This window comes from Bicyclus anynana, chromosome 26 (assembly GCF_947172395.1).
Source record: "Bicyclus anynana chromosome 26, ilBicAnyn1.1, whole genome shotgun sequence".
NCBI classification, from domain to species: Eukaryota; Metazoa; Arthropoda; class Insecta; order Lepidoptera; family Nymphalidae; genus Bicyclus; species Bicyclus anynana.
This window is the reverse complement of record NC_069108.1, coordinates 8,635,700-8,656,721: the sequence shown is the minus strand read 5'-3', so window position 1 is coordinate 8,656,721 and position 21,022 is coordinate 8,635,700. Positions and strand designations below refer to the sequence as shown.

The 21,022-nt window shown below is 36.4% G+C and overlaps 1 protein-coding gene across 1 annotated transcript; it reads right to left on the bottom strand.

The window, feature by feature from the left end:
* Positions 1–396: 396 nt before the first annotated feature.
* LOC112056019 (UDP-glucose 6-dehydrogenase) lies at positions 397–18,731 on the bottom strand. The gene is made up of 2 exons (XM_024096340.2): positions 17,064–18,731; positions 397–4,603 (listed from the first exon to the last, which is right to left on the bottom strand). Exon 1 carries the CDS (start codon positions 18,514–18,516, stop codon positions 17,071–17,073), a length of 1,446 nt encoding a protein of 481 aa, XP_023952108.2. The 5' UTR covers positions 18,517–18,731; the 3' UTR covers positions 397–4,603; positions 17,064–17,070.
* Between the last annotated feature and the right edge of the window lie 2,291 nt (positions 18,732–21,022).

Below are 21,022 nucleotides of genomic sequence, written 5' to 3'. Positions count from 1 at the left end.
GTCGCGTTCATCTCTTCGTTTTAAATATAGACTATCGACAAGAAATAAATTTTTTTTCGATCTTGTCTTTACCATTTCGGCGCCCCCTAGGATTTGGCGCCTTCGCCGTTCGCCGTATGGACGGTCCGGCCCTGTCTGCCAATCCGCATTGGAGAGCGTGGTGGACTATTGGCCTAACCCTGCTCAACTGCTACTGAGACTCGTGCTCAACAGTGAGCCGAATATGGGTTGTTAATGATGGATAAACAGTAAACCTTCTCTTTGGTGTAGTAGTTTTCCTTGGATCTCGAGATGGTGGGTTAAATTTCTGAATCGGTCAGGAAATACTGCGATTTTCCTGCGAGTCTGAAGAATATTTCAGTAATGTCGAGGATAAAAATTAAAAAAAAAAACAGATTTATCATTAAATTAATGCATTTATTTTAATAATACTATTTTATATGTTCCGGTTACACGGTTACAAATTATAAAGTAAAATTATAAAAATAGTAATAATTAACCAAGTATAATATTTATGCAGAAATATAAAATCATGAAATTCACTTAATAATACATAGGACCACAGGGAAAGATTGCTTATTCATTAAACCATCATGGCCGATAGCGTTTCGGCTCGTTATGTCAAAAAAATATTTCAAAATTAAAAAAAATAATTCAATTTAGTGAACAATTTAGGACCATTTTAAAAAGTGTTAACTAGCCTATTGCTTAAATAGCTTATAGGCTAATCCAGGAATGCTAAAGCACCCATTAAAATTGGACACAGTAAAAAAATGCTATGAATACATTAAATATACTCAGAGGCACAATTATCCGCCCACTTTAATATACTCGCGTTATATTAAATAGGGCGGATAATGTGCCTCTCAGTATATATACAACAAAGTAAGCGGCTGATTAGTAGGCCAATTTGGAAAATGTCTTTTACCATCATTATTTAAGTAAACAAAATATTTATTAAATGTACAAATTAATTAATTTGAAAAACATATAATAAAGTTGGAGTCACTTGTTCACCTTTTAAACGACTATTAAAATAAATAATCCTTGAAATCTCGTTTCTTTGAATTTATAAAGTTCGTCCTTTTAAATTGGTGCAATTACTTAAAAACAGATTTAAATGCAACAGAAATATAAATCAATAAATTCATAATAATACTTAATAGGAAAATGTTTGTCTTAAATTATAACTTATATTAATTAAGACTTATAAAAAAATGGTTTAGGTCGACCAGTGTTTATGAAAAATTTAAATTTTTTAAGTGAAAATTAGACGGCAATTTATGTTCACAAATTATTTTATAGAGGATAAAGCTATTGAAAATAGAATTGTCGTCGAAAATTAAAAAAAAAAACGGAAGGCTTTCCCAAAAATATAATGTAAATATTGGAAAACAACAAATGTTAAATAGTTACTTTTAAATATTTGTATATAGTGTTTTTAACAAACATTAAAAGATTTTTTTTTTAATTTTCCGGACTCTATTTTCAATAGCCCAACCAGGAAGACGAATTTAATGCAGACAGAAAGACTAAAACAGTCCTGAGAAAAGCCAGCTCTTTATTCTCTTTCAATCTTAGTTAAACTTCCAAAAATATGTATAAAACTCGTCAACCTCTAAAATTGCTAGATATACTTAGAAATCTCCCAAAAAAGAATAAATAATTTACGTTCACATTGTGCTTTGTTGTTATTAATTTGATGTTTATTATATTAGATGGCTAATAGACCTATGTTAGTGAATAGGCACTAGAAATATATTAAAATACAATGCCTAAGAGGTTTCACTACAACCATAATAAACAGTATAATCGGTGTACATACATAAAAAAAAAATACTGACCGAATTGAGAACCTCCTCCTTTTTGAAGTCGGTTAAAAATTGCTTAAGACAAACAATAACTGGGAACAGTGTGGGCAAAGGGGAGTGCCCACCATATAAAAGTTTATAGTATGATGTATAAATAAGGATCTGGTTTAATTATTGGCTTAATAAAAGTATTTTTCTTGAAGAAAAATTACAATTTTTATCACTCTTCTAGGGCAAAATGTTCACCGGCGAAGTAACGCCGAAGCTGTATTTTTTTTTTGGTTTATTTTCTATCTGTTATCAACAAGTTTAACAAACAAGAAAACAAACTAACAAATCAAACAAGTCTTCAACTCAGGATGTATAGTCAAAGATCTTAGCTTGTCCCCGTCATGACATTCCTCTTTACTTTTTTGGTTTAGTATCTTCTATAAAAACTGGTCAAGTGTAGAAAAATATATGCTTAAGTATTAAAACAGAGCCTGTGAGGGTTTGCCTTTGACATCTTATAAGATGAAAGTGTGTCCATGCTACTTCCACGAGTGTTATAAGTACCATAGACAATGGAGTTTAAACCATGGCGACTTTGGACTTTGGTAACAAAAGTCCAGACTTAGAAGCAAGCACTTCATATATGCAAAAATGCAGTGGCGAAGGATGGAATTTTGACAATTTTATGATCAAATAAATGTGATGTGATGTGAAGGCAAGCCATCCCAAAGAAAAGGAAATTCAGAACTCTTGATGCAAACTACATATTCATAACAATAATTAATATGTATGTATGTGTGGCTGTGGCGTGCACTACATACATGCATTAAATCAGTGCATACCCTAAGAGATGTTTTCTTAATCCTTAGTAAATGCAGATTTTCCCAGTTCGGTTAATTTTTCCTTACTAGAGCATGTCCTGATCGACCACCTTATGCACACCACTGTATGGATTTTAAAAAGGTAACCCGGTGGGAATCGGCCTGTATCAACTCTTCGCCGCTGCGGCCTACTCTAAAGACCTCTAATACTCTAATTACCTACCTGTACTGGAGAAGACATTTCCATATAGCTTGGCAAGTTTGTTAAAGACACTCCCATGATAACCGGGCGACGGGGGAAGGACTGCGCGGGTGTGAAATCGTGCGCGCGACCATCGGGAGTGTTACGAACGAATTTGCCAAGCTATTATAGGCATAATTAGTACTTTTAGAACAGAGCATGGACTGACAAATTAGGTTTACTAAAATGACAAATATCTAAAACCATCACCGACTCTGAAACTAAATTATTTAAAACTAAAGTTAAAAATACGAGTATATTGGCTAGTTGCTACGTTTTTTTTATATTAAAATAGTTACCATTTAAAGGGTTGAATTCTTGGATAACAAGACTTCAATCATGACTGTAGTCATGATTTTTCCATTCAGCATTTCTATTGCCTTATTAATTCTATGATAAAAGCTGTCTATTTAACAAAAAATCAGACGAAATGTTACATAAAATATAAAAAAGTATGAAAAATATATATTACAATTAACATTTATGTATAAGCCTTATTTGATTTAATAAAAAAATATTAATAAATTCTTGTTCGATTAAATTGTACAAATGTGAATTATTAAAATTCAATAAAAATAAATATTGATCAACAGCACTTTATCTTAATTGTATTAGCAGTTCAAAACATACACATACGGTTGTCTATACGAAGGGAAACACGTGACGTCACAGCGTAGATAAATAAGTAAATAGACAAGGGATGGGGCCATTGTAAGTTAGAGTGTGGCTAATGAATGTAGTTACTGAAATCGTCCGCCAAACAAATAAAATCGGAGTAAACTCTTAAAATTGTATTGCAAATATTCAATTAAGTGAGTTTAATACTTTTTTATATAATGTATTCAAAAACAAAAAAAAATTTAAACAAATTATAACACACGCTTTTTTAATTTGTTTAAATAATTTTTAAAATTTGCAGGGTGATTTCAGTCTACTTTCATTAGCCAGACTCTAAAAGATATACGATTTTGACCTCACTACATATTACACTGGTATATACTACATATTTTTAAACCTAAATGCTAAAATACCTGTCTATGGATTTCTCTGTGGCAACATGATATTTCCATTCAGCATTGACCGTCATTTCTATTGCCTTATTAATTCTGTGATATAAGCTATCTATTTGATAAAAATTCAGACAAAATGTTACATAAAATATAAAAGTATAAAAAATATATATTACAATTCATATTTATGTATATAGCCTTATTTGATTTAATAAAATAAAAACTATTAAATTCTTGTTCGATTAAGTATATTAAACAAATGTAAATTATAAAAATTCCTAAATGGATGAAACAATTTAGATACGGATTTTTTGCTCAGTAATTCCCATCCATCCATTGTCTATTTACTTCTCTGTCTACGACAAGCACAATATGTCAATGTGTTGAAGTGTAAAGTAAACACAAATTACACATACATACTAATACATTTTTAAATGTAATAATGTTACTTATGGTGTAAATTACAAATGGTATAGTTGCCTCAAGTATTATTAAAGTATATACGTAATAATGAATATTTACTATAAAATCTCTTACTTTCTTTCTTTAACAAAGAGCTATATCACTAAAACATAGCTTTAGCATTGTATGTTCTGTGATAATATTGTGTATTTTTTTCGTATAAAATATTAATAAAAAAAATATTATAAATAAACTGAAACTGGTATGTCTTCTGAGTAATCTCGATGCAAGAGTATCTCTTTTTTTGTTTGTTTGTTCACAATTTACCTGGAAAAGAACAAAAAACACTTTAAAACACACTTCAATTAATATTACAGTTACTGAATACAAAGTAAAACAAAGTTAGTGAATAGCTGCCGTTATAACAACATGACAATATTAGGGTAGTATTATTAATTTCGTGTATGGAATAAGGGTCAGAAATATATCGATACTTATAATAAATCTGTAGAGAGGTCAATTAGGGGGTGTTTAGTGGTCGATACTGATGCCAACAATGCAATCAGTAAAATTTTTGTCTGTCTGTCTGTATGTTCTTTATAGAAACAAAAACTACTCGACGGATTATAACGAAACTTGGTACAATTATTCTTCATACTCCTGGGCAGGTTATAGTATACTTTTCATCACGCTACGATCAATAGGAGCAGAGCAGTGAAGGGAAATGTTGGGAAAACGGGAGAAGTTACTCAATTTATCAAGCTTCCGTCGCGTGGTATGTTTGTTATAGAAACAAAAACTACTCGACGGATTTTAACAAAACTTGGTACAATTTTTCTTCACTCTCCTGGGCAGCTTATATTAGGTATACTCTTCATCACGCTACGATCAATAGGATCAGGGCAGTGAAGGGAAATGTTGGGAAAACTGGAGAAGTTACTCCATTTTTTAGGCTTCCGTCGCCGTCGCGTGGTGGGATAGGGGTAAAGAAAGGGGATTTCATAGAAAACTTAATTTATAAAATTATACATTTTTTCAATCCTTCCAAACGTCAAAAACGCTGTCGTCCATTTTGTGACGTCACGTTGTTTAGAGGAATAAACGTCAAACTAAGGCATGTCTATTTTTTTGCTTCTCTCAAGTCTTTTATTATACGGTTATACGGCCAGTTTCTTCATCGCAAGTAACAGTCAAAGTAACGTCATAAATCAAAAGTGACGGTCTTATTCACTGAAGAATAAAGTCTTCTTTACTACTTACTACTTTTATTGTTACTTTAGCTTTACATGAAGAAACTGGCAGTTAGTTTACGTGACGTCATGATATAGGTAAAGTATATGCCATCATGGTTGACAGCGTTTTGCCTCGTTTTGTCAAAATAATATTTAAAAATTAAAATGTTTACGTAAAAATATGATTTTTAATTCAATGTAGTACAGGGTTTCTCAAAGTGGGGTATGCAAACCCCTAGGGATTCGCCATTCGACGGCAGGGGGTTCGCGACAAGATTTGCGTAATGGTGCCTTGATAACTGATACCCAGTTAGAATGACCTAAGGTTAAAATTGAAATAAAAAATCACTCCCAACATTGAATCAATTTGCGACAAGATACAAGCACATCACAGTAATATAACAAAGACATTTCTTTTGGTACTTAATGTGTTACCTTTAATTTTGTTTCCTTTAAAATTATTTTTTTTTGGGGTTGGGTGGGGGGTGGTTCTTATTACTTAGTAAGGGGTTCGCTGTCACTTGGAAATTTTAACAGGGGTTCGTGGAGCCGAAAGTTTGCAAAACCCTGATCTAGTACAACGATAATGAACAAAGTTGACCCTTATAAAAAAAGTGTCAACTAGCCTATTTATGGGGTTTCGCCGCAGTCGGCTATATAGAATGTCAGCGTACCGTAACGCTAACTTTTACGTTATCGTTTTGAAACTAGAAATCATTTAGTAATGCCGATGTTAATTTTACTTTTATGAGCAATAACTATAAATGAGTCATAAAAGAGTCGTTTCGAAAAACGTTGATTTGTAAAATCCGTTTTATTGTTAGCTGTAAAATTATATTGCGATAATCTAAGATAATTTACTCATAGGTATTACTTCTAATCTTAACTTTTTTTTTATTCTTTACAAGTTAGCCTTTGACTACGATCTCACCTGTTAAGTGATGATGCAATCTAAGATGGAAGCGGGTTAACTTGTTAGGAGGAGGATGATAATCCACACACAATTCGGTTTCTACACGACATCGTACCGGAACGCTAAATCGCTTGGCGGTACGTCTTTGCCGGTAGGGTGGTAACTAGCCACGGCCAAAGCCTCCTACTAGCCAAAAATTACAAACCTAATATAAAGCGATAAGATTTGATTTTTTGCTCGTGTGTTTGTTACCTATAATTAGTCTAGAATTTTTCCGAGTTCCTTATTTTCCTTATTTCCAAGTAAATGTCAAAGTTACACGGAAAACCTTGTAAAAATTTCATTTCAATGAAATAAACTATTCTTTTACATGTTTTAACTAATCTTATTCATAACTTATTCGTTTCCGTAGTACACAGGTTTTTTTATTTTATTTAAGTTATTACAATCTCACCTGATGGTAAGTGATGATGCAATCTAAGATGGAAGCGGGCTAACTTGTTAGGAGGAGGATGAAAATCCACACCCCTTTCGGTTTCTACACGACATCGTACCGGATCGCTAAATCGCTTGGCGGTACGTAGCCACGGCCAAAGCCTTCCACCAGCCAGACCTGGACCTATTAAGAAAACCTCAATCGGCCCAGCCGGGGATCGTACCCAGGACCTCCGTCTAGTAAATCCACCGCGCATACCACTGCGCCACGTCAAGGTTCGAGTCCCAAATCCCAATGGGGATGATGACTAGGTTTGAATATATTGATTTTTATGATACATTCGGGTAAATAAGGTCAATGTTAACTAATGTATACAAAAAAAGCAAACATTGTCTGGATATTTGCAAAATAAATAAGATTATAAAATTTCAATATCTATCAAATTTTTTTTATCGTAATTAGATAAAAATTTATACACTTTTAGCTTCCTTACATTAAATGTGACATTTTTCAATAAATGAACTATAAAAATAAACGCACAAATAACAAAGATATTAGTGATTTTGTTTGAACGCCCATACAAATCTAACGATCAGCGAGCCAACGACGTCACTAGTTCGTGCCATTTCGTATGGGGCGTTTTTCAGGGATCCGCGGCAGCGTCGCAAATCTGACCCTTTAAATCCCTGTAGCTCCGAAAGTAATGATCGCAGATACCCTGTTACTTTTACAAAATTGCTTTACTATTAGCATACTCTTAATTCATATACAATTAAAAAAACTGTTATTATGCCTATTATAATTCCAAAATACCGAATAAATTGTTTTGATTGGCTCACCTACATTAATCATGTTAAGCTTTGTGTAATAAAATTATCATGTAATCATTTACATAGTGTTTAATTGATAACAAATTAATCAAATCCAAATGATAAATAGTGCATAATATTTAACTGATTTTATTATTTATCTATACTAATATTATCAAGATATTACTTGAGAAGAAGAAGAAGAAGAAGAAATACTTTATTGCACACAAAAATACAATTATAAATTGAAACATGAAAACAAAAATAAACTTAGCATGCAAAGGCGGCCTTATCACTATAAGTAATCTCTACCAGGCAACCCCTGACGAGAGAACTTGCGAAGAAAGAGCGGGAAGGTGCAATACATTATATGTAATTATATATATAAATAATTAAAAAAATATATAAATATAATATAATATATACGTAAATATAATATTAAAATTTACATATGTATTACATAATATATTACAAAATAAATAACAAATAACAACAAAATAAATACCTCGAAAAATAAAATTTTAATTCAACGACAAATAATGTAGCTTCAAACGAAACTTAAAAATGGCAAGTGAATTACTGGCACGGACAAAAGACGGCAAATTATTCCACATTTTGACAGCCTCAGAAGTAAACCTTGAGTTACTAAACCGATTTTGAATTTTTTTTTAACAATAGAAAGCCACATTATTTGTAAGAGTCATTCATCGTCAGGCTATATTTTATCCTTTTATTTTTACTGGAACGGGAACTACGCAGGTGAATCCGCGGGGCGTGAGCTAGTAAAATATACAAAAAAAAAAGGGAGACCTATGAAATTTTCAAAAAAGTTTTTTTTTATTTAATACAGACAGGAAATGATCGTTATCTAGTGAGTAATATTGAAAACGAAACACATTTCCGATACCACTTATCAGCTAAAGTGCGTTTCGACATTTCGCTCCATAAAACATGATAAATGTATATTTTGATTTTATCGCACGAATGTAATGTATGTGAGTAACACGGTATAATGTTTATGCGATTAGATACTTTACCCGACTGCGATGAAGTTCTTTTTTTTTTTTTTTATATATATTTTTTTTTTTTTATTCTTTACAAGACAACAAGTTAAGAGAGAGAGAGAGCAACGGTATAATGTGTACGCGATTGGATATTTTACCCGACTGCGATGATGTTTTTTTTTTAATCTTTTTTTTTTTTAGCAAGTTAAGGAGGGTTCAAAACTATCTACATTCAATTCCGAATCGAATGACACCTCAACCATATCTATAGGAGACGGAGAACTTTTTTTTGTACTAAAGAGCACATGTGGATCAGACTTAGGCTTAAGTTCCATTGTGATTTTATCGCACGAATGATCGTATGTGAGTAACACGGCATAATGTGTGTGATTAGATATTTTAAGTTTTTGATGTGAAACATCTACAGCCGCACGTAAAACCTGCGTGTTTCTGGCGTGGCGACGCATGCCGTGGCGACGCATGCCGTGGCGACGCGTCGGCTTACCCCCTATAACACTACAAACTTGAAATTTCATAAAAATGAAATGGGACCTATCTGGAAGTATACTCATTCATACATAAAAAAAAAGGATTTTCAAAATTGGTTAATAAATGACGAAGTTATGAGGTAACAAACATTAAAAAACATACGCGTCGATTTGAGAACCTCCTCCTTTTTTTGATGTCGGTTAACAAACAAAAAAATCAAATCTATTATTAAAATGATGTTTTTTTCAAAAATCGCCGTTAATGTGAAACGCCCTAACACTATCCCAACAACATAGCGCCGCGCGGCCAATACGTGTCACGGCCGACGCGCGGAATGTGACGCGCTGCTAATTGGTGACGTCATAGTCATGTTTGATTTGGACTCCTATTTATAAATTGAAGGTAAGTCCTTGTTTGATTCTCGGGTATTGTGTGGAATTTTTAATTATTGATTGATTGAATTAAAATAGTAAACAAAAGCCATCCGTCGTCCATCGGCTAATAAAAGAATAAACGATAGTGGAGAAATTTATTTATTGAAAAATCACTTTCAGATGATCAAATTTTTTGAAATTTTAAATTAAAAGTCCATGATCATAAACATGTCGTTTAAAATAATTTAAATATTTTACAAAAGGAATAGCGTCTTTGCAGAAATAAAACAAAAAAGAATTTTCCAAATCGATCCAGACGTCTTCGAATCACTAATTGAGGAATATATTACTCGTATGAAAAAAGTATAAAAGATTCCGATGAATTAACATCCTCTTTTTTTTTTAAGTCGATTAAAAATGAGATATATCGACCTGAGATGTTAGCGGTTATATAGTAGATATGTTTTTTTATTTCTCTTATTTATTTATTTATCCTTTTTTTTAATTTTCGACAATGTTGATATAAAAATTAAATACAAAACACTAGACATTTGAGTGCCCAAACAACCGGCGGTCAAGGCTCCAGAGTGAGAAACCTCCTCACAATACACCGTCTCAAGAATCACTGCCTTCTGTATCTGACCCTTGATCCAGCAGTTTAGCGAAAGCTTCTTAAGGTGTTGGTCGAAACTTTTCGCTATAAGACCATTGACTGAAAAAACTATCGGAACAATAATAGTTGACTCTAGTGATAACGGCCTCCGTGGCGCAATGACCTGGACCAATTAAAAAAATCTCAAACGGCCCATCCGGGGAACGAACCCAGGACCTCTGTTTTGTAAATTCACCGCGCATACCACTGCGCCACGGAGGCCGTCAAAAAGCTACGTCGGCATAGCACTATATCCGCTGGTTTTAGAGCAATGATGTTAGTCTATGACGCGTCTATTAATAAAACGTCATTGGTATCGGCGTTTAAAAAACCGCAGCGTGCAAACTTCACAGTGTGAAGGTACCACAACAGTAATATGAACCGCGAAGGTTGTCGCTTCACCTCGACTCGTTCGTGATGGTGATAACACAAATTGATCAGCGTCGATTGTGATCCATGGATCTTTGATTGAGAGCCGAGATCTTTAATGTGCAAGTTCATTTTTAATTGACTTCAATTTCTCAATTGAAAACCGATTTTTCATGATTTTTTATTGGCCTATTTTAATGACTACACTGCCGGCCTCCTCCTTATAGGAGAGGGGATACAGAGCTGAGAGCTACCACGCTCCACCGATGCGGATTGGCGAGATTAGTGATAGTGGTAAATATAGAATATAGTAGTTTTGACGGCCTCCGTGGCGCAGTGGTATGCGCGGTGGATTTACAAAACGGAGGTCCTTGGTTTGATCCCCGGCTGGGCAGATTGAGATTTTCTTAATTTGTCCAGGTCTGGCTGGTGGGAGACTTCGGCCGTGGCTAGTTACCACCCTAAGACGTACCGCCAAGCGATTTAGCGTTCCGGTACGATGCCGTGTACAAACCGAAAGGGGTGTGGATTTTCATCCTCCTCCTAACAAATTAGCCCGCTTCCATCTTAGACTGCATCATCACTTACCATCAGGTGAGATTGTAGTCAAGGGCTAACTTGTAAAGAATAAAAAAAAAAGAAGTCTGGCAAAGTCGTTGATGACACTCCTATGATATGCGAGCGACGGGGGAAAGACTGCGCGGGTGTGAAATCATGCGTACGGGTTGCATCAGTCGTGGGTTTTCATTCATCGCTACACGCCCCTCGGCCCGCGCGGACCATCGGGAGTGTTACGAACGAAGTTGCCAAGCTATAATGGTATTTTAAATACGACCAATATACGAGTATTATTCCCCTGCAACTAGTCGACAAAGACTGTGCTAGGAGTGGGTACGACAATAGACCAACGGGGGATCGAACCACCACCCCTCGGTGATGAGTCCGACCGCTCTTACCGTTGAGCTATTGAGGCTGTTGCGAAGATGTTGCACAGTCATTAAAATAAATAATAACCGTAGTGTTGTCGGTGGAAGGGAAACGAAACAAAAAGTCGGGTCACTCTGCATCCGGACCCCTTTTTTACAGTGCACATGTGGTATTTTACAATGCACATGTGTGATTTGACTTACTGGCTGTGTGTGTGTTATTTCAAAATAACCAAATCAAATCAAATCAAAAATCATTTATTTCAAGTAGGCTCAGTTTACAAGCACTTTTGACACGTCAGTTGACTATTTGTAAAGATTCTACCACCGGTTCGGAAGGCAGGTTCTGCTCAGAAGATACCGGCAAGAAACTCAACCGTAATTAAAGTTATTTTACCAAGTGCTTAAAGTTACTCGTGTCTCAAACGGTGAAGTAAAAACATCGTGAAAATCCTGATAACCTGGGAATTTTCTTAATATGGATGATGACAGTTTTTAAATTGTATATACTTAAATTAGGAGTATGCTAATAGTAAAGCAATTTCGTAAAAGTAACAGAGTATCTGCGATCATTACTTTCGGTGCTACAGGGATTTAAAGGGTCAGATTTGCGGCGCTGCCGCGGATTCCTGAAAAGCGCCCCAAACGCCCCCCAAACCCCCAAAATGGTACGATTTAATGACGTCGTAGGTCATAATGATCGTTAGATTTGTATGGGCGTTCAAACAAAATAACAAAATTACAAATCTTTGTTATTTATGCGTTTATGTTTATAGTTCATTTATTGAAAAAATGTCACATTTAATGTAAGAAAGCTAAACATGCATGAATTTTTATCTAATTACGATAAAAGAAGTTTAGAAGAATTTAAAATTTTATAATCTTATTTATTTTGCAACCATCCAGACATTCTTTGTTTTACTTACCCGAATAAATGCTCATAAAAATTTTTTTCAAACCTAATCATCATCCCCAATTTCTGCGTGTGTGAAGTCTGCCAATTCGCATTGGGCCAGCGTGGTGGACTATCAGCCTACCCCCTCATTAAGAGAGGAGACTCGTGCTCAACAGTGAGCCGGGTTGTTGACGATGACGTCACAGTGACGTCACACAGCGTGCCACATCAAAGCGGGTAATATATTCGATTTCACTCGCTCATTAGTTTCGCGCATTTAGTTAGCGTTTCAATCGAGGTTCGTGCAATATATAATAGGCGTGTAATGAGAAATGTGCGTCTGTACTTTTTTTTATTCTTTATAAGTTAGCCCATGCCTACAATCTCACCTGATGGTAAGTGATGATGCAATCTAAGATGGAAGCGGGCTAACTTGTTAGGAGGAGGATGAAAATCCACACCCCTTTCGGTTTCTATGCGTACGGTTTGTTACTATTAATATTTCACGCGGTTTTGTCTTATTTTAGGGGTTTTAATGGGACTTTCACTGGAAGATAGAGGCTATTATAGAGGAGCAACATATAGGCTTCTTTTTATCCCGGAAAATGCAATGATTCCCGTGGAAAAAGGGCAAAACTAGTGCAAGATGGATATCGAGGGTTTCTTACATAAATCGAAAAGATTACGTATTATAAAATATATAAAATATAGATATAAAAATTCGTCTTCATCATTATTAACCCATATTCGGGCTCACTGGTGAGCACGAGTCTCCTTTCAGTGTGAGAGGGGTTAGCTCAATAGTCCACCACGCACACGCAGAAAATTAAGTATATTCTCTGGTAATGCAGGTTTCCTCACGATGGTTTTCCTTTACCTAGAATTTCTTAAAATGCACACAACTGAAAAGTTGGAGGTACATGCCTCGGACCAGATTCGAACCTACGCTCTCCGAATCGAAGGCTGAAGTCATATCCATTGGGCTATAACGTCACTCTATAATATTATACGCATATTTAAAATTCATCATCATCATTATCAACCCATATTCGCGCTCTAATGAGCACGAGTCTCCTCTTAAAATGAGAGGGGTTAACCACGCTGGCCCAATGAGGATTGGCAGACTTTAACACGCAGAGAATTGAGAAAATTCTCTGGTATGCAGGTTTCCTCACAATGGTTTGCTTTACCGATTGAGACACGTGATATTTAATTTCTTAAAATGCACACAACTAAAAAGTTAGAGGTGCATGCCCCGGACCGGATTCGAACCTACGCCCTCCAAAAGGCAGAGGTCATATCCTCTGGGCTATTACGTCACTCTATAATATTATACGGATATGTAAAGATAAATTACTTAATCATAATTTTAAAGGAAATTCGCAATTACAAGTGAGGTCGATTGCATCACGCGCTCACGACACTAACACTAGTTGTGACCCTCGACTTGGTCCGCGCGGCCTAGAGAATAACACAATCTAAACTAATATTATACATAGGAAATAATTGTTTGTTTGTTTGCATTGAATAGGCTCTAAAACACGATTTGAAAAAATCTTTCACTCAAAAACTCCGCGACATCTTTTCGTCCGAAATTCCTCAGTGATTAAAGACGAAAGTCTTCGATCAGTGCGTCTTGCCAGTGATGACCTACGGATCCGAGACTTGGTCGCTAACTATGGGCCTTATTAGAAGGCTCAAAGTCACTCAGCGGGCGATGGAGCGATCTATGCTTGGCGTTTCTCTGCGTGATCGAATCAGGAATGAGGAGATCCGCAGAAGAACCAAAGACACTGACATAGCTCAGCGAGTCGCGAAGCTGAAGTGACAATGGGCAGGCCACATAGCTCGAAGAGCCGGTGGACGTTGGGGTCCCAAGGTGCTGGAATGGCGATCCCGCACCGGAGAGCGCAGTGTTGGTTAACCCACCACTAGGTGGACCGAGGATATCAAGCGGGTTGTAGGGAACCGCTGGATGCTGGCGGCTCGAGATCGTTGTGTTTAGAGGTCCATGCAAGAGGCCTATGTCCAGCTGTGGACGTCTATCGGCTGATAAGGTGGGAAGGTACACTATCCCCGGGTGCTACAGGCTATATATTATCCCTGTATTCCTACGGGAACAGGAACCACGCGGGTAAAACTGCGCGGCGTCAGCTAGTAATTAAATAGAACAATACAGACAACTAGCACACATAAATTTATTACATGTACTCTAAAAACGTGTACATTTCTCTGACCAGTGATCTCATCTGCTGGTAAATGATGCAGTCAGGCGGATTTGTATTTGTCTGACGTGACGCCACGTGTTGTGTCATGACGTCATGGCAAGTGTTTACATTACTATGTCGCGTTTTGATGCATCAGGACAATGTTTTGAATCAACACAGCCGCAGCTCTTGAAGACAGCGTCACAGTACTGCATATTAAGCCCTCATTCGCACGAGAGTTTTTTTAACGGACGTTTAAAAAAGCGTTTAAATATAGTTAAAAGTTAAATAAATGAAAGTCTATTCAAGTCTAGTCTATCCAACGCCCAAAATAGGCTACTTGCCTCTTTTGTAAACAGTCGTCATCAACCCATATTCGGCTCACTGCTGAGCTCGTGTCTCCTCTCAGAATGAGAGGGGTTAGGCCAATAGTCCACCACGCTGGCCCAATGCGGATTGGCAGACTTCACACACGCAGAGAATGAAGATAATTCTCTGGTATGCAGGTTTCCTCACGATGTTTTTCCTTCACCGATTGAGACACGTGATATTTAATTTCTTAAAATGCACACAACTGAAAAGTTGGAGGTGCATGCCCCGGACAGGATTCGAACCCACACCCTCCGGAATCGGAGGCAGAGGTCATATCCACTGGGCTATCACTGCTCTCTGCTCTGCTTGTAAACAGTGTTTAAACTGAATTACGGAAGTATGGGGATGATGACTAGGTTTGAATATATTGATTTTTATGATACATTCGGGTAAATATGGTCAATGTTAACTAATTTATACATAAAAAGCAAAGATTGTCTGGATATTTGCAAAATAAATGAGATTATAAAATTTCAAAATCTATTAAAAATCTTTTATCGTAATTAGTTGAAAATTCATACAGTTTTAGCTTCCTTACATTAAATGTGACATTTTTTAATATATGCACAATAAACATAAACGCACAAATAACAAAGATATTTGTAATTTTGTTCGAACGCACATACAAATCTAACGATTATTACACTGGCTATGACGTCATTAGTTCGTGCCATTTTGTATGGGGCGTTTTTCAGGGATCCGCGACAGCGCCGCAAATCTGACCCTTTAAATCCCTGTAGCGCCGAAAGTAATGATCGCAGATACCTTGTTCCTTTTACAAAATTGCTTTACTATTAGCATACTCTTAATTTATATACAACTAGCGGACGCCCGCGACTCCGTCCGCGTGAAACTCGATGTAAACTTTCAACTACCTCTACCCTACCCCTACCCTATCCCTACCCTACCCCTACCCTACGTTGAAAGTTTTCCTGAATTTTCTTTACTATAAACCTCACGGAGCCCGAGACCTTTCCAACGAATGCAAAACCGTGGAAATCGGTTCGTGCGTTCTGGAGTTATAGCGTCAGGAAGGAAAACACGACTTATTTTTATTTATATACAATTTAAAAACCTGTCATCATTCCTATTATAAGCTATATTTTATTTTGTCCCGTTTACGTTTACGCGATCGTCACAGTATGAAAACAATAAAAACTCCCACTAGGCACTCTGTTCTCAGTTCTACACACTGAAATTTTAACCGTTCAACCGTTCAGTTAAAACTGAAGGTCTGTAGCCCGCTTAATAGACTAGAACAAATGAATGTAAATAGAATACCACAATTAGTTGAATCTATTTGAAGTAGACACAATAATAGCGGAAGTAGTACGAATGACGGATATTATTTTATCTTCGTTTACTGCGCACGCAAATGGAAGTACTGAGTTTCATTGAAACTCTAGGGGCGACATATAAAAACACTAGCTGACACCGCGAGGTTTCACCCGCGTGGTTCCCTTTCCCGTAGGAATATGGGGATAATATATAGCCTATAGCCTTCCTCGATAAATGGGCTATCTAACACTGAAAGAATTTTTCAAATCGGACCAGTAGTTCCTGAGATTAGCGCGTTCAATCAAACAAACTCTTCAGCTTTATAATATTAGTACAGATAGTATAGATGTATTAAGATTTAAATCTCAATTTTCAACTGACTTAAAAAAGGAGGTGTTTCGCAATTCGACGCGTATGTTTTTTTTTAAATGTTTTTTACCTCATAACTTATAAGTCTATGTCTATAGCCTTTTTCAGCTCCCACTTAATAGGGATATGGAGTTTAGGCCCACCATACTGCTGGAATGTGGGTTGGCAGGCTAAGAATGATAATGTTAAATTCATTAAGAACCTATCAGACATACAGGGTGTTCGGATATTTCCCATAACTTCAAGGTATTAACCTGACCACTAATAGGAACAAAACCGATATTTTATTAACTACAAAAAAAATCATGTTTTCATGAAAATTATTCAAATATTACCAACTACCAGTGAGGGTAATATACCATTAATTAACTGTTTATATCTGGCAACCCCACAGTTGCAGTGTGAAGACAGGCAACCTTTGCGATTTTAATTCTGTATGAAGTTTAAAAAAAATTTACTTACATTAATCTTAAATACTATGCATCGTCTGGCTCCCTTGTGCTCTGATGCTGCTTGTTCTAGACAACCTCTTGCCGATCGTCTGGACGTGGAACCCAATGTTTAACAGAGCTTCGTGATCCAGTATCTTCCTGCCATCGAAGATGTATGCAGGCTTCATCATTGCATCATAAATCTTCTTGTAGTCCAGACTCTTGAATTCATCCCATTCAGTGCACAGAACTAAAGCATGAGCTCCGGACACAGCAGAGTACGCTGAATTGTGAATTTGTATGTTTTTCTTTACTTTCTCCGGCTCACTCGTTACTAAAGGATGTGTTAACTCATAAAATATCTGATCATACTCAACTTTAGGGTCGTATATGTGTAATTTTGCACCTTCATCTAATAAAGTACTTGATACATAGATAGCGGGAGATTCTCTGGTATCACCAGTGTTTTTCTTGAATGAAAATCCTAGTATAGCTATTTTTTTGTCTGCAACTGTATTGAATAATGATTCTATGACTTTACGGGTGAAACGAGTCTTCTGATAGTCGTTTAGACTCACAACTTGTTGCCAGTATGCGGCCACTTCTGGCAGATTCAAGCATTCAGATAGGTAGATTAAATTGAGTATGTCTTTTTGGAAGCAGCTCCCACCAAAACCAATGGACGCTTCGAGGAACTTTGGGCCTATACGGGAGTCCCTGCCCACCGCTCGGGCTACTTCTGAGACGTCAGCACCTGTAGCTTCACAGACTGCTGACAGAGAGTTGATACTTGAGATTCTTTGAGCTAGGAAAGCGTTTGCGGCCAGTTTGGATAATTCTGAGCTCCAAGTGTTTGTTGTTAGGATGTTTTTAGCTGGTATCCAATGTTCATAGACCCAGCATAGTTCCTGTATAGCCTTCTGACCTTCGGTCGTCTCCTCACCACCAATAAGGACTCTTTCAGATTCCACTAAATCGACAATAGCTGTTCCTTCAGCTAAAAACTCTGGGTTGGACAGTATTTGGTACTCTACGCCTGGTTTAGTGTTCGCTCTGAGGATTTTCATAATAATTTCCGCAGCTTTGACTGGAACAGTGCTTTTTTCGACAACAATTTTGTTGCTTGTCGCTATATCGGCTATCATTCGCGCCGCGCCTTCTATGTACTTCAAATCCGCTGCCCTGCCTTTGCCGTTCCCTATAGTCTTCGTAGGCGTGTTTACAGAGATAAATATTAAGTCGGCCTCCAAAATACTAGTCTCTATGTCCGTGGAAAAGAATAGATTCCTACCTCGACACTGTTTCACAACGTCGTCCAAACCTGGCTCGTAAATCGGCAATTTGTCCGAGTTCCATTGGTTTATCCTGTCCACGCTCTTGTCGCAGACTGTAACTTTGATGTCTGGGCATTTTAGGGCTATCACACTGCATGTAGGACCGCCTACGTATCCAGCACCGAGGCAGCAAATCTTTTGGATCACCATTTTTTTTAATTCAACACACGATTTATAACACGCGACGCGGTTGCAACTTTTTTTTTTAATACAGGCTTTTTTACTCGAGCTAATGAGTCCGGAGCCGCGGGGCTAATAACGGGCGACGAGGCTACGCGTTCATTTTATTTAAAATGGGTTTTCGCACTCTCGTCATGAAGTACGTTCGCCGAAGTCAATGACATTTCGACATTTCTCAGGATGCACGTAGGACTAGTGATGTACTATGAGTGACAGTGAGTGAGGTTGATAGCTTTGTTCAGTTTATTGAACTGTTTCGATCTCAACCGTGTCACTTTGTTGATTTGATCGATAAAAATAATTTGCTTGTGTAATAGATCATTTTATCATTGTCAAATAATATCACGTGTAAACACTTTTTAGAAAGGTGTTGCATTAAATTTAAAAACTTCAATCTTAGAGTTCCGTAAATATGTATTATTATGATTAGTTAAAAGGCGTTCTAATTTATGACAGAGTAAAATTTAGATAATATTGCTCTATATAATTTTAAAGCAACTATACATTTATAATGAATATCACACAGAGTAGTCAGGATTGAAAATGAACAACACTGTCGAAAGTCATCTCTACCAATACTTCAACAATATAAATTTAGCGAGATAGTATCTCTTGACTCTAATTGAAAACCCCAAACAACTGTAACAACTATTATAGACCTTCAAATTAATTATATCAACTAATTAAGAAAATGAAGTGCATTCATTTTGGCTCGAAGACGTGCCAAGCACCTTGTAATGTCATTTGCGCTATATATTTAATTCATTACATAAATAATCTGTTCATATGACTGAGATCTACAAGTACAAGCATAATTAATGATACTTAGTATCATTAATTATGCTTGTTCAAAAAATCACTAGTTTTCAGTACATATTAATTCATTGAACCATTCATAACACTCTTCTTCAATTCAATCAAAATCATCTTCAATCTTTGTGAAATGTGCATCAGAAAAAGAGCTGAATAAACACTGTTTTGCGAAGGTTCATCATTACTCGTTTGACATTTAGATATTTTTTTTCGTTTTACGGTAAGGCAAAGATCGTAGACCGTACAGCTTAACTTACACTTATATAAAAATTAATTTGAAAGCTTCGTCATTGTACATTCCGTACATTATGTTATTCTCATGTTATTCCAATCACAAAAAGGCATTTCTTAGAACTACTCTTAATAGACTGTAAGAGTCTAGAGACTATGGGTCGTCCCCGGTCATTGCATTTGTTATTAGTCCTTAATGAATTTAACATTATCATGCTAAACCCACCAACCTTCATTGGAGCAGCATGGCGTGTCTAAGCTCCATATAAGCTCTTTAAGGACACATATGAGTGATGCTCCGAAGTGTTGATTTGCGATGCTGTGGAATAAAAATTTTAATAAAAAAAATTCAACCGACTTCCAACTCAAAAATTAACCTAAACTAAAAAGCAAAAAATAACATCTTACCTATGTGCTACCTTCTGATCAATTTGAAGGCGGTGCCAAGCCAGTGATGTTTTAATTCAAGCCGTTTAAGTTACAAAATTTCTGTGGTTCTTTCAGAAACGGCTTTAATTAAAACATGACACTGAATTGGCACCGCCTTCAAATTGATCAGAAGGTAGCACATAGGTAAGATGTTATTTTTTGCTTTTTAGTTTAGGTTAATTTTTGAGTTGGAAGTCGGTTGAATTTTTTTTATTAAAATTTTTATTTTTTTATTTTTAGTGTTAGCATACCCACTGCGTGTGTACAGTCACAACCTATCTCCGTCGAGGAGTTCTCTTCACTGTCCCTCGTCTTCATCACCAGACCCTTAATACAGTCACAATCCTTCTAGGTGGAAAGTTCTCATCAATACAAATTTATCAAGTCCAAACACAAGGTAGCTACTGTGAACCGTCGAGGAGTTCTCTTCACTGTCCCTCGTCTTCATCACCAGACCTTTAATACAGTCGCAATCCATCTAGGTGGAAAGTTTTCATCAATACAAATTTATCAAGTCCAAACACAAGGTAGCTACTGTGAACCGTCGAGGAGTTCTCTTCACTGTCCCTCGTCTTCATCATCAGACCCTTAATACAGTCACAATCCATCTAGGTCGTAAGTTCTCATCAATACAAATTTATCAAGTCCAAACACAAGGTAGCTACTGTGAACCGTCGAGGAGTTCTCTTCACTGTCCCTCGTCTTCATAACCAGACTCTTAATACAGTCACAACCCATATAGGTGGAAAGTACTCATCAATACAAATTAATCAAGCCCAAACAAAAGGCGACTGCTGTAAATCCTTGACGAGTTCCATCGTCTGTGTTTCGGCTCCATCATCAGACCAACTCCAAACCTTCATAAAGTTGTAGTGGTTTAAAATACCTTATGGAAACACTAACAAACGTACTAGCCGTCTCTACAACTTTCGAAAGTTCCCCTCAATTTCTCCAGGATGCCATCATCAGATCCTGACATGAAAAAAATGGGACCACCCTGGAA